The 14224-nt window shown below is 43.7% G+C and overlaps 1 protein-coding gene across 2 annotated transcripts in view; it reads right to left on the bottom strand.

The window, feature by feature from the left end:
- The window catches only part of TTC7A (tetratricopeptide repeat domain 7A), a 557697-nt gene that overhangs the window by 349074 nt on the left and 194399 nt on the right, over window positions 1–14224 (bottom strand). For both annotated transcript variants that reach the window (XM_030195820.1, XM_030195819.1), the window contains 2 exons: window positions 6490–6568; window positions 1897–2057 (listed from right to left, as the gene is read on the bottom strand). In XM_030195820.1, the coding sequence (XP_030051680.1) occupies window positions 1897–2057; window positions 6490–6568 (240 nt within the window). The remainder of the gene's footprint in view (window positions 1–1896; window positions 2058–6489; window positions 6569–14224) is intronic.

The following is a 14224-nucleotide window of genomic DNA, read 5'->3' as shown; positions in this document are numbered from 1 at the left end:
AGAAAAAGCCCATAGACCATTATTAAATTGGACTTGGGAAAAATTCACTGTTTATTTCTAGAATAAGCAGCATAAAATGTATTGTACTGTTTTTGGATCCTGCCAGGCAGTGACGATCCTAGGTCGGCTGCCACCCGGGGCGGATCGCCGATGCGCACCCCCTCCAGGTGCAGCACATCCCCCCCCCCCCCCCCCCCCGGTGCATGCTTGGCCGCTGGGAGCAGCCGCGCGGCTCTCGGTTCCGCTGGCTCCCTGCTCCCTCTGCCCCGGAACAGGAAGTAACCTGTTCCGGGGCAGAGGGAGCAGGGAACCAACGGAGCCGACAGGTGCACGGCTGCTCCCTGCACCCCTCCAGCGGCGTGCACCCGGGGCGGACCGCCCCCACCGCCCCGGCCTTGGTATGCCGCTGCTGCCATGTACTTATGACCTGGATTGGCCACTGCTGGAAACAGGATGCTGGGCTTGATGGACCTTCTGTCTGTCCCAGTATGGCAACACTTATGTACTTATGCACTTGGGATTCTTAATGGAATGTTGCTACTATTTAGGTTTCTGCCAGGTACTTGTGAACTGGATTGGCCACTGTTGGAAACAGGATGCTGGACTTGATGGACCTTTGGTCTGACCCAGTATGGCAACACTTATGTACTTATGACTCTACACGCCTGGGACTATACAGTCAAGACAAAATTACATGACAAAAAAGAATCTAGAAAAATGTATTAATGTATAAGGTCCTGAGTCGCTGGTACTATACTCCAGATCGAATAAAGGCTATGGATACCTGTTGGAGGTGCGAGGAGGGGAAAGGAACATATTTTCATATATAGTGGGAATGCCCAAAGATACAGGAATTTTGGGAGGTCGTTATGGGTTACATATCACTAGCGGTGGGAACCCAGTTTTCTTGTGAACCCAAATGGGTTATGGAAAAAAGGGTGGGAAGAAATGGCAAAGTAGAATTACACGAATGAGCCTGGTGGCAGCAAAAACAACTATAGCATTGAAATGGAAGCAGAAGTTGGGCCCAACAGGGCAAGATTGGAAGGGTAAACTTCAGCTAATGATGGGACTGGAAAAATTGACGGACAGACGCAGGGGTCATTATAATCCGAATGCGGAAGAGTGGCTGCACTTAGCAGAGGTTTGGAAAGATGATTAAGGGAGAAATAAACCTGGGGTATAAGACGCGGATGAGGAAGGGTGGAGGGGGGGGGGGGGGAGATTGAGAGTTCATGGAGGGAGGGGGGGGGGGATTTGGACGCGATATTGCTTGAATATTGCTGTTTTGAAATTTTCAAGGAGTATTTGTCTCCAGATGTTGTTATTCCGATTTGTTAATAAAAAAATTTTACAAATTAAAAAAAAAAATGTATTAATTATGCAGAAGTTACTCATGATTACAAGCCACCCTCAAAAAGGTGAGATGTCAGACTGGGATTTGAATATGGCCAGAGAAGAAGCATGGCATGGCATACCATCTCAGAAAGCCAGCAATGGAAGAGAAAGGCGCAGATAGGAAGGACTTTCCAGGGGAACAGAGCTCATAAAGTAGGCAGAAGGTGCAAAGGAGCTGCAAAGAAAACGCATTTGAAAGTGAGAAAGAGATGCTCGAAGTTTATCTGAAAGTGATGGAGAACGAACACAATGACCTTTGTGGAGATGAATCACTTGGTCCTAGACTTGAATTACAAATGCTATGGAAACTCAAGCTTACTTTTAACCACGCGGAGCAGGGACGTTCTCAAGTAGGCCAGTTTGCTGGATTAATGGCTTGAAAACTGCCCTTCGTGTAGCTACAAATTTATCAGACGCAGAAATGCTGTTTGAGATTCACAGGACGGGGAACGCTATCCTTCCGCCTCAGAAAAAAAAAAAGAAAGAAATCACCCTTACTTTTCTCCGGAATGAACTCTTGGTTTCCGTCTAGGACTGCTGCTAATGAAAGAATCCTCTTCTTTGCTCAGGAATTCCGGCAGGGGGTCATTTAAAGGACTCCAGTAGCAGTCCTGACTCAAGGAGTGAAGGAGCACTTCAGCCAGATGCTTGGCTGCTTCCTGAAAAGTGACAAAGAATTATTAGAAATGCTGCTGTTATCACTATGTTTTGGTTTTTATTTTGGTTACATTTGTACCCCGCGCTTTCCCACTCATGGCAGGCTCAATGCTGCTTACATGGGGCAATGGAGGGTTAAGTGACTTGCCCAGAGTCACAAAGAGCTGCCTATGCCTGAAGTGGGAATGGAACTCAGTTCCTCAGTTCCCCAGGACCAAAGTCCACCACCCTAACCACTAGGCCACTCCTCCACTGTTGCTACTATTTGAGATTCTACATGGAATGTTGCTATTCCAACATTCCATGCAGAAGTCGGCCCTTGCAGATCACCAATGTGGCCACGCAGGCTTCTGCTTCTGTGAGTCTAACATCCTGCACGTACGTGCAGGACGTCAGACTCACAGAAACAGAAGCCTGCGCAGCATTCTACATTGAATGTTGCTAGTGGAATAGCAACATTCCATGTAGAATCTCCAACAGTAGCAACATTCCATGTAGAATCTCCAATAGTATCTATTTTATTTTTGTTACATTTGTACCCTGCACTTTCCCACTCATGGTAGGCTCAATGCGGCTTATATGGGGCAATGGAGGGTTGAGTGACTTGCCTAGAGTCACAAGGAGCTGCCTGTGCCTGAAGTGGGAATCAAACTCAGTTCCTCAGTTCCCCAGGTCCAAAGTCCACCACCCTAACCACTAGGCCACTCCTCCACTCAGACCCACCTTTCAGATCTTCTCTACTTTCGCAACCTCAGGTGGATTAAAAAAAAAAACCATGAAGAAGGTAGCATAAGCCCTAAAAGAACACTGGCACTTGATCTGCAGCCCCTCATTACCTCTCTACCCTCATCTCCCCTTACATTCCTACCCGAAACCTCCGCTCACAGGACAAATCACTCCTCTCGGTACCCTTCTCCACCACTGCCAACCAGGCTCCGCCCTTTCTGCCTCGCCTCGCCCATGCTTGGAATAAACTCCCTGAGCCCATATGCCAAGCCCCCTCCCTACCCATCTTCAAATCCCTACTCAAAACCCACCTCTTCAATGTCGCATTCGGTACCGAACCACTATACCTCTATTCAAGAAATCTAGACTGCCCCAACCTGACATTTCGTCCTCTAGATTGTAAGCTCCTTTGAGCAGGGACTATCCTTATTTGTAAAATTGTACAGCGCTGCGTAACCTTAGTAGCGCTTTAGAAATGTTAAGTAGTAGTAGTAGTAGTGGCCTATATATATGGCTGCTGAAAGACTTCGAGAGTAATCATAACAATACATCAGTGTAATAAGAGCCCAATAAAATTTCACAGCCTGCTAGCCACAATCCTTCATTACATGCCAGCCCAGGATCACAATGTACCACCTACATAAAATAATGCATAAGGAAGGTATTTTTATAACAGGGTGCCTAGGTAGAGAAGACATATAGGACCAGATTCTATATATGGTGCCTAAAAATCCACGCAGAAAATTTTCCGCCTAAGCATATTCTATAAGCGGTGCCTAGATTTAGGCGTGGTATATAGAATACGCTTAGTCGATACCCCAGCGCCTAAAACTACACACCTCTATTTACACTAAAGAAGCATTGCTGTGGACTTCACATAAAAGCTCCCAGGTAACAACATCTCAACATTACACCTTTTAATTGTATGGGAAGCCCTCCAAAATCCACCAAAAACCTTCTGTACCCAACTATACACTACTACAATAGCCCTTGTATGTGGGTACAGTAGGTGTTTGGTGGGGGGTTTTTTGTGGGGGGAGCTGACACTTTTCACCACAAGTGTAACAGAGTGGATTATGGGTCTGGTTCCCCTTCTCCATAGTGCACTGCATCTACCACTAGGTTACTCCAGGAACCTGCTTGCTTCTCTAATAGGACTGGCCATAACATCTGAAGTTGTCATAGAGACTGGTATGTATCATTTCTTTCACATCTTTGGGGGGCAGAGGGGGTGTCAGTGACCACTGGGGGAGTAAGGAGGGGGTCATTCGTTTATTCCTTCAGTCATCATCTGGTCATTTACGGTACTTTTTTGTGGCTTAGTTATTAAAACAGGTGTAGCTCAAAACGTCTTTTCTGCAACCTACTCCTCACTGGTCTCCCACTTAGCCACCTATCCCCCCTTCAGTCCGTTCAGAACTCTGCTGCACGTCTTATCTTCCGCCTGAACCGATACACTCACATCACCCCTCTCCTCAAGTCACTTCATTGGCTTCCGAACAGGTACCGCATTCAATTCAAGCTTCTGCTACTAACCTACAAATGTACTCGATCTGCAGCCCCTCCTTACCTCTCAACCCTCATCTCCCCTTACGTTCCTACCCGCAACCTCCGCTCTCAAGACAAATCCCTCCTTTCAGTACCCAACTCCAGGCTCCGCCCTTTCTGCCTCGCCTCACCCCACGCGTGGAACAAACTCCCCGAGCCCATACGTCAGGCCTCCTCCCTCCCCATCTTCAAATCTCTGCTTAAAGCCCACCTCTTCAATGTCGCCTTCGGCACCTAACCTCTACACCTCCACCCAGGAAATCTAGACTGCACAACTTGACATTTCGTTCTTTAGATTGTAAGCTCATTTGAGCAGGGACCCTCCTTCTTTGTTTATTTTGTACAGCGCTGAGTAACCCAAGTAGCGCTCTAGAAATGTTAAGTAGTAGTAGTAGTTTTAGTCGTGGACAATTTTTTTGCTCCATTATGGTAGAAAAATGTCCAAGTGCTAGGAACGTCCTAATTCTGCTCCCAACCCTGACACACCCCCTTGTGATTTGGATGCACTGCAGATGAAATGCTTAAAGGTTTTGAACATTTGAATGTTTTGGCAAGCAAATGTCCAAATGCTGGGGAAGTAGCCTAGTGGTTAGTGCAGTGGACTTTGATCTTGGGGAACTGGGTTCGATTCCAACTGCAACTCCTTGTGACTCTGGGCAAGTCACTTAACCCTCCATTGCCCCAGGTACAAATAAGTACCTGAATATACTATGTAAACTGATTTGAATGTAGTTGCAAAAACCACAGAAAGGTGGTATATCAAGTTCCATTTCCTTTCCCCTAAGCCACTTTTTAGATGTTTTTCTTATTAGAAAATGAGCCCCTAGTAACCTATGTAACTTGGTAAGTCTAAGTGCTTTGAAAATGAGCCCCTAGCCATCAAATTGTTTACAGTGTATGGCGCCTGAAAAATCCACGTGGAAAAAAATATGCCTAGTATGCTTAAATTTTATAGAATTGAATTAAATCTCTGCGCAGTATATAGAATTACACTGAGCGCCTCTCCTCGCGACCAAATTTGGTTGCATCTATTTAGGCCATGTTTTACTTGGCATAAATCCCAACGCCTAAATTAGGCACAGAGTGGGTGTATTCTATATTAATGCAAATAGATTGTAGAAATGCCCCACCCCACCCATGGCCATGCCCACTTTTTAACTACTACTACTTAGCATTTAACTGTGCGACTTAGAATTTAGGCGTACCACGCTACAGAATACACTTAACGAGTTGTGCGCGGTAAATCACATTAATGCCAATTAGTGCTGATAATTGCTTAACATCCAATTAACAGCGCTGATTACTTAGTTAACCAATTAAGTTATGCACATTGTTACAGAATATGCTTCTATTTCCACATGGAAATCAAGGTGCAATATACAGAATTTGGGGGTTAGCGCCAGCTGATTTTTAGCGCGAGCTAAAAATGCTAGTGCACCTTAGTAAAAGACCCCCTTAATGCAAAAAAATTGCCCAGGTAGTGGTCTGAGTATCACAGGTACCCAAGTAAGTTCCAGTGGCCACCTCTGACCCATATGGTCAATGTTGGCACCCGGATTAGGCCCAACATTGAATATCTAGATCAAATTCAGCCAGCGACAGTCAGCGCCTTTTAGAATGCTGACCCACCACCAGGGGCTAAGAATTATTCAGCAGCTTCCAGAACTGCACAAGAAAAAGAAAAGGCAGCTGCAATGAACAATGAGCAGTCGGTTCAAAGCAACTGTACATTTCTGTACTTGAAGCTTGGGAAGCTCTTTAAGATGGCAAAACATAGTAACATAGTAGATGACGGCAGAAAAAGACCTGCATGGTCCATCCAGTCTGCCCAACAAGATAAACTCATTTGTGTATACCTTACCTTGATTTGTACTTGCCTTTTTCAGGGCACAGACCGTACAAGTCTGCCCAGCAGTATTTCCCGCCTCCCAACCACCAGTCCCGCCCTCCCATCACCGGCTCTGGCACAGACCGTATAAGTCTGCCCTCCACTATCCTCGCCTCCCAACCACCAACCTGTCTTCCCCCACCTGCTCCGCCACCGCAAGTGACAAGTCATAGAGGTCTGTCTAAAGTACTTGTCTCTTGAGCATGAAACATATTCCATCAGACCAGAACAAACAAACAAACAAAAAAAAAAACCCCAAAAAGATTCCTTACCATTTTCACGTTCTGGGTAGCTTTGGTTTCCACACTTCGTAAGACATTTCTCAGCTCTTTCATTCCTCTCACAAGATTTCTAAATTGAGGGGGGGAAAAAAAAAAACTTTCAAGGAATCAGCAAATATATTACAAAGCATGTCTAGGTTTCTTTTCAAGGGTTTGTTAACCTTTGAAGCAAAAATCAATAGCATAAATGTCTTCTAAATTCGTATAGCTGTGGTTCCATTAAAACAGACAATACTGGAGAACGGTGAGGGCAGCTCTACAGACAGCAGCTGAATATCATGACTAAGCAGTTGAAGTTGGGACTGATAAAGCTTACACTGCTTAGTTATATGTGTAGCGTCTGAATATCGCCACTATCTGTGGAGATTAGCCATAATGTATATTCGCGAAGGTTTTAAAACACCAGCTATGGGGTTTAAATATTTACCAAAATAATACAAACTCTTACTCTTAAATCACTAACTGTAAAACCACATAGAAAAAAAAAGCTAGATATTTCCCAAATTTTCCCACCTATTTGCAGGCTCAATGTGGCTTACAAAGTACCGTAATGGCGTTTGCCATTTCGGTTGATAACAAATACAAGATTGTGTTGTGGTCAAATGAGGTAGAAGTGAATCAGGTGTGGTTATCTCACACCAGGGTACAATAAGGTTGTATACTGGGGGAGTTATATAGATGGAAAAGGAACCTCAGTGCTAAATACCCCTTATCAGGAAAGCATTCCAAACAAGGGGATACAGCAATCCAATCACTGGTTCCAAAACATCCATTTAACCATCAAAACTTCCAAAGTTGGAGAACAAAGCGCACATCCAGGGCTAGATTCAGTAAATGGTGCCCAAATTTGGGCACTGAAAAATGCTCTTAGTTGGGCGCCGTTTATAGAATACTGTTTTGCACCAGGATCCGCGCCCATGGATTTACACCAACTGAAACCTGGTGTAAATCCTCATGCTTAAACTAAGTGCAGATCCCCCGAATTCTATAATGCTGTGTGCATCTTTAGTGAACTCCTCTGACCTGCCCATGCCCTCTCATAACCAGTTGCGTGCTAAATTTAAACACGAATCTTTAGAGAACAGTGCCAAGCAAAATGCATGCATAAATTCAAATTGTTGCCATTTAGCTCCAATAATTGATTGTTAGCGCCCAATTTGTCGTTAACTGGCTCATTACTCAATTAAATTGCACGCACAAATTGAGCATGCGACCAAAGTTGCATGCGAGAGTCCAAGGAGTCGAGTAGGTAGGCTCTTCCAAATGGCCAAGTCATCTGGTTGTCTGTAGAATTTGTATCTACTTTGTTGATTTAAAGTTGCATGCTGTCTTGGAAACATTGCCTTCCTTTGTACAGCGAACAATACAAGACTCCTGCGGCAGGCATTTTGACGCCGAAACACAGCAGCTGTGTCAAGTCTTTTGAATTGTTTCAATAAAGATCACCTTTCTGAACTGACGTCTCCTTTGGTCATTTGGAAGAGCCTTTCTACCCTACTCCTTGGACTCTCTCTTGCTGGTGTATGTAGGGACTGTGTGTGCCTCCATTTTGTGTTGTTCACCAAATTTGCATGCGTAATTTTGAGCACCATTTATAGAACTTGGGGGACAATGCCAATATTCAGGGTCTTAGCAGTACAGCTGATGCATAGATGCCCCAAAATTCAGATATTCTACACATACACATATGTATACTCATACGCAGTGCTTTTTTCTCTAGGAAGAAAGACCAACATTAGGAGGTAGAACAACTGACAATGGCTCCACCCATCCTACCCACTGCACAGCATATAAAAAGGCAGCAGTGCAAACAGTACACCTGTCCCGATAACTGTAACACAACACTTATTGGAAACAAGAACAAGCAGGATTCTGTACACAGAAACGAAATGTCAGCAGAATACCTCACCTTAGCCACATATGCAGATCACGGACAGTCTCACCAAATACAAATAAGTGACCACAAATTAGCAATAGAAATGAGCAGAGAACAACTGAACAGGAAGCCAGACTCCAATGCAACACTGAAGGAACAGAAACAGAACTACTTTCCTTCCTGTAGCCAGTCTTTCCTGATTTACATAGTGGGGCACAAACAGAAACGATGCCTTAATGCTGCTACTGCTGCCATTACAGAGATGTGGTTCGATGAGTCCCATCACTGGGATACAATCATATCAGGTAGAGATCTGTACAGGAATCAGGTAGTCAGAAGAGGGAAGGCACGGGACTGAAATGTTGCCATCTATAAATCTGGTCATTTTCAACTTATGTCAAACAATATCTATGTAAGGGGAATCAGGTCCTACTATTTCAGCTCAACATTTCGGTGGTGTTTGATGCAGTGGATCACGTAATGTTACCTGAACGACTGAATCAGATAGGAATAACTGGATCAGTCTTCAAATGGTTCAACGAATTCCTCTCAAACTGAAACTGTAAAACAAAATAAACACATTTCCAACTATTGGATCCCGAAATGTGGCATTCCTCAAGGATCCCCGCGCTCTCCTATCTTGTTTAACTTCTTCATGTCTTCCCTCAGCTCAATACACCTGGGATTAGGAGAGATACTACTATCATACGCCAATGACATCATGCTCCTTCTACTGTGAACATCTTCACATCAAGATCTGTAACAACCGGGATGAATACTATTCAGACTTGGGCTTTGGCAAACAAACTGAAACTGAATGCACAAAAGACTAAGATCCTATGGTTCCGGAATCAAGGAGTTGAGATCCCAACTTCAACAACACTATCCAATGACAGAACCTTCTCAGTTGAATCGGAATCTAGAGTGCGTAGGGTCCTCATAGACTCCATCATTCTCATTCCATATCAACCAACTATGGAGAAAACAATGTTTAAAATGAGACAACTACGTTTAGTCAGGTCATTCTTTGATCAAAAAGCCTTTGTGCTATTGGTCCAAATGCTGATCCTACCGCATCTAGACTACTGTAATGTCTAATGTTTTGGTATTAAGATCCAATATCAGAGAAAACTGCAGATCACAGAGAACACCACGGCAAGATTAATTTTCAAACTGAGTAGATATACTAGTGTTTCGTCATAGCTAGTTAAACTACATTGGCTACCCATAGCTGAAAGAATAAAGTTTAAAGCTGCCTGTCTAGTCTTCCAAATTCTACAAGGTGCTACCTCTGAATTGTTGATTAATATCTTACCTATTTGCATTGTTCATGCCAACAGAACAATTGATTTTAGCCCCACTGTTCTATAGGGGAATCTGATTTCAGAAAAGCTTTAACTCGCTGTTCTCTGTATCAGGAATCTCTTTATGGAACTTACTCCCCCCGACCATTAGATCAGAGATTAACTACCTCAGTTTCCGGAAGAGGCTAAAAACTTTCCTCTTTCCAAAGACTGCTACACAACCATCACTTCTTTAAGTCCCCACTCTCTCACCCTCTAGTGTTATATAACGTTGTATCTAACCAACAAGATTGTATTCACCTAATGTCCTACCTATAATATTGTACACAACTTTTGACCCACTTAAGATGTAAACCACACTGAACCCCAAACAGGGAATATTAGCAGTATATAAGGCCTGAACTGAGTCAAAGATGGCCGCCGAATGAGTCGGACGTATGTGAGAGTCCCTGCTATTACCTGAGATGCCGAAAAGAAGAGGCCGAGCCACTACCGCAGCCTCCCAGCCGCGGAGCCCTTCGGTTCAATCCAGTCCTATTGAAGCATTTTAGCAGTGGACTCCGGATCCTGGATCGTCGTTGAGCAGCCTGCTTGCTCAGCCTGGGGCAGATGGAGGTCCTGGGCAGAACTATGGGCTGGAAGTTTCTCTCAGCCCCGACATAAGAGCTCCTTCTCCGCAGCCGTGTGGAAGCAGCTCCCCGATAACGGCGTCCTCAGCCCTGAGTGCGGAACGAGCCTCAGGAGCAGTGCGACAGGAGGCAGAGTGTGATCTAGAGGGAGTTATGAGTTTAGATTTACAAACTCCTCTACTAAGTGCGCAAGCGGCATTTACAACGTTGGGGGAGACAGAAGCTGCGAATGCAGAAGGAGAAAATCCAGTTCAACATGCTGAGATACTGATGGCTCAATTTACAGTTTTATTAACTAAACACCCTCAGAAGTGACTCTGGATAATTTGTGGTCTCTTATTGCTGACTTAGGCAAGGTACTATGCCCTCAGGTACAAAACATAAGTAAAGATATCTCAGCATTAGAAGGGAAGATAAAAGAAACTGAGGATGGACTAAAATCTGTGAATCAATATGTCCAAAAGCAAGAAAAAGATCTTCAGCAAATGCAATTGTTGCAAAGCAATATTGTTAAAGATTTAACGAATCTGAGGAGGAAGAGAGAAATACTTCAAAATTACTCTAGAAATAACAACCTTCGATTCATAAATTTTCCTCAACAAATGGCTATCTCCCCTCGGGAAATGCTAAAAATTTATATTAAAGAAATTTTGGGGGTGGGGGAAGAAGATATCCCCCCTTTTCACAAGTGTATTATCTCCCCACTGATGAAAATCAACAGACTCAGAATAAGCAGATGTTAGATGTTTCTACATTATTGGAAACTTCAGATACAGAACAAGGTACAGCAGCTACCTTGGTCGCTACAGTAGTACTGGCGAGCAGACAAAATTTGGATACTGAGAATGGTTTTTTTTTTAAAACAAGGAAAAAATCTTCAAGGGTTTAAAAGTCCAAATTTTCCCGGATGTATCAAAAGATACACAGAAAAGACGCCAGCAATTTCTTCAAATGAAATCTGAGGTGCTTCGGCTGGGAGCTACGTTTTTCCTTAAATATCCGTGCAAATGTTTGATCAGATACCAGTCAATTAAATATGTTTATTATGAACCCTCCCAACTCGCAGCTTTCATAACATCTAAGCGAAATTCTGGAGGCTGATCCATCCAGTATTAGCTCTTGTTTTCTAATACAGGATTTAGACACATCGGATATGAATATATTTATAATTTCCTAGATCTCCGTGGTATAGGAATCTTGGACTCATAAGTACATAAGTACATAAGTAATGCCATCCTGGGAAAAGACCAAGGGTCCATCGAGCCCAGCATCCTGTCCACGACAGCGGCCAATCCAGGCCAAGGGCACCTGGCAAGCTTCCCAAATGTACAAACATTCTATACATGTTATTCCTGGAATTTTGGAGTTTTCCAAGTCCATTTAGTAGTGGTTTATGGACTTGTCCTTTAGGAAACCATCCAACCCCTTTTTAAACTCTGCTAAGCTAACCGCCTTCACACTCTCTCCGGCAACGAATTCCAGAGTTTAATTACACGTTGGGTGAAGAAAACTTTTCCTCCGATTTGTTTTAAATTACTACACTGTAGTTTCATCGCATGCCCCCTAGTCCTAGTATTTTTGGAAAGCGCGAACAGATGCTTCACATCCACCTGTTCCACTCCACTCATTATTTTATATACCTCTATCATGTCCTCCCCTCAGGGCCGTCTCTTCTCCAAGTTGTATAGCCCTAGCCTCCTTAGTCCTTTCTTCATAGGGAAGTCGTCCCATCCCCGCTATCATTTTAGTCGCCTTCGCTGCACCTTTTCCAATTCTACTATATCTTTCTTGAGATGCGGCGACCAGAATTGAACACAATACTCAAGGTGCGGTCGCCCATGGAGCGATACAAACGGCATTATAACATCCTCACATCTGTTTTCCATACCTTTCCTAATAATACCCAACATTCTATTCGCTTTCTTAGCCGCAGCAGCACACTGAGCAGAAGGTTTCAGTGTGTTATCGACGACGACACCCAGATCCCTTTCTTGGTCCGTAACTCCTAACGTGGAACCTCGCATGACGTAGCTATAATTCGGGTTCTTTTTTCCCACATGCATCACCTTGCACTTGCTCACATTAAACATCATCTGCCATTTAGCCGCCCAGTCTCCCAGTCTCGTAAGGTCCTCTTGTAATTTTTCACAATCCTGTCGCGATTTAACGACTTTGAATAACTGTCAGACTGTGGACTTGAGTTTGGTTAATAGAAATAATTGTTTATTTTTCCTTTATTATTTCTTGTATGAATATTCCCAATGTAACTAAACTTTTCTGTACAGGTGGATTATTGCTTGTTTAATAATAGAAATTGATAAATAAAAAAAGATCTGAATTGAATTGAACTACAATATTCTCATATCTTACTTTTTACCACTATCCTCCTCGCTGCAAGTATTATTTAATACTAGTAAAAAAGCCCCGTTACAGATGCAAATGAAACGGGGGCTAGCAAGGTTTTCTTCTGTGTGCATGTGGGAGTGTGTGTGTCCCTGCCAATGCCCTCTGCCCTCTCTCCCCTTCCCCCTCTGAGTCCTTCACTGTTACAGAGAGAGCGATTTGATTTCCTGCTTTGCTGTCCCCTCCCCCCTCTGAGTCCTTCACTGTTACAGAGAGAGCGATTTGATTTCCTGCTTTGCTGTGTTTTTTCCTTCACTGTTGTGTTACAGAGAGAGAGCGAGGGCGGGGCAGACACTCATGGGGAAACCGGATATCTCTCCCCCTTCACACTTCCGGCTGGAGGCTTCATAGAACGTTGGTGGTGCCTATTATATACATAGATTAGGTTTTATATATTATGAATAATTCTGTGGATTGCATATTTCTCCTTGAATCCACAACACACACATTTTTAGCCATAGTCTGCTAACGTGCTCCCTGCAATGAGTCTAGATCACAAAGGGGCATGCTGGGGGTGGGATCTGGGCAGTCCCAAAATTTGGAGGATTTTCTGCCTTAATGGAACAAAGCAAAAACATCCAGGCCTAAAAGATAGACATTTTGGTCTAGACATGTTTCAATCATGCCTAAGTCAGAAAAAGGTGCCCTAATTGATAAAAGATGACCATTGGAGGGATTAAGGCATGACCTCACCTTACTCCTCCAGTGGTCACTGACCCTCTCCCACCTCCCAAACATACCAGCGACAGCTTCAGATGTTATGGCCAGTCCCAGTAGAGCAGCAAGCAGGTCCCTGGAGTAGCCTAGTGGTTGGTGCAACGGACTGTAAAGAAGGGGGTCCCATCCCACTCTAACTGGAACACTTTTGGTGGAAAATGTGAGCCTTCCAAAACCCACCCAAAAACCTACTGTACCTACACAGAGGTGACACATGCAGGTATAAGGGCTACTGTAGTGGTGTACAGTTGGGCACAGTAGATTTTGGTGGGTTTTGGAGGGTTCCCCATATAATATAAGGGGGTAACGGTGAGATGTGTACTTTTATGTGAAATCCACTGCGGTACCCCCTAGGGTGCCCCTCTGCCCTGTGGGATATCTGTGTGCCAGTCTACTAAGAATGCAGCCCCCCCCCCCCCCCCCCCCCAAAAAAAAAAAAAAAAAAATATATATATATATGCCATGGCTTGTTTTTGTGCATTTTTCCCTTTGACTTTTTTTTCAAAAATTATCCCAAAAGATAGACACGCTAAGCACAAAAAACATCTAGCAAATGGTCATTTTCAAAACAAAAAGTTGGATGTTTTTCTGGTTTGAAAATGGCCATGGTTGCTCCTGGATTTTGGGACTTTTTTGCAAAATCCAAAGTCCAAAATCGTATTTAGATGTCATATCAAAGCTGCCCCTCAATATGTTCTTCTAAATTTGGAAAATTCTGTATAAGGAAAACTTGTGCTTTGCATGATTTTTTTTTTCCATTTTTGTCAAAATCCAACTAGAATTTCAAGACACACTTT

Source organism: Microcaecilia unicolor, chromosome 3 (genome assembly GCF_901765095.1).
Source record: "Microcaecilia unicolor chromosome 3, aMicUni1.1, whole genome shotgun sequence".
In the NCBI taxonomy this organism is placed as follows: domain Eukaryota; kingdom Metazoa; phylum Chordata; class Amphibia; order Gymnophiona; family Siphonopidae; genus Microcaecilia; species Microcaecilia unicolor.
Note: the sequence above shows the minus strand (reverse complement) of the source record. Positions and strands in the feature narration are given on the sequence as shown.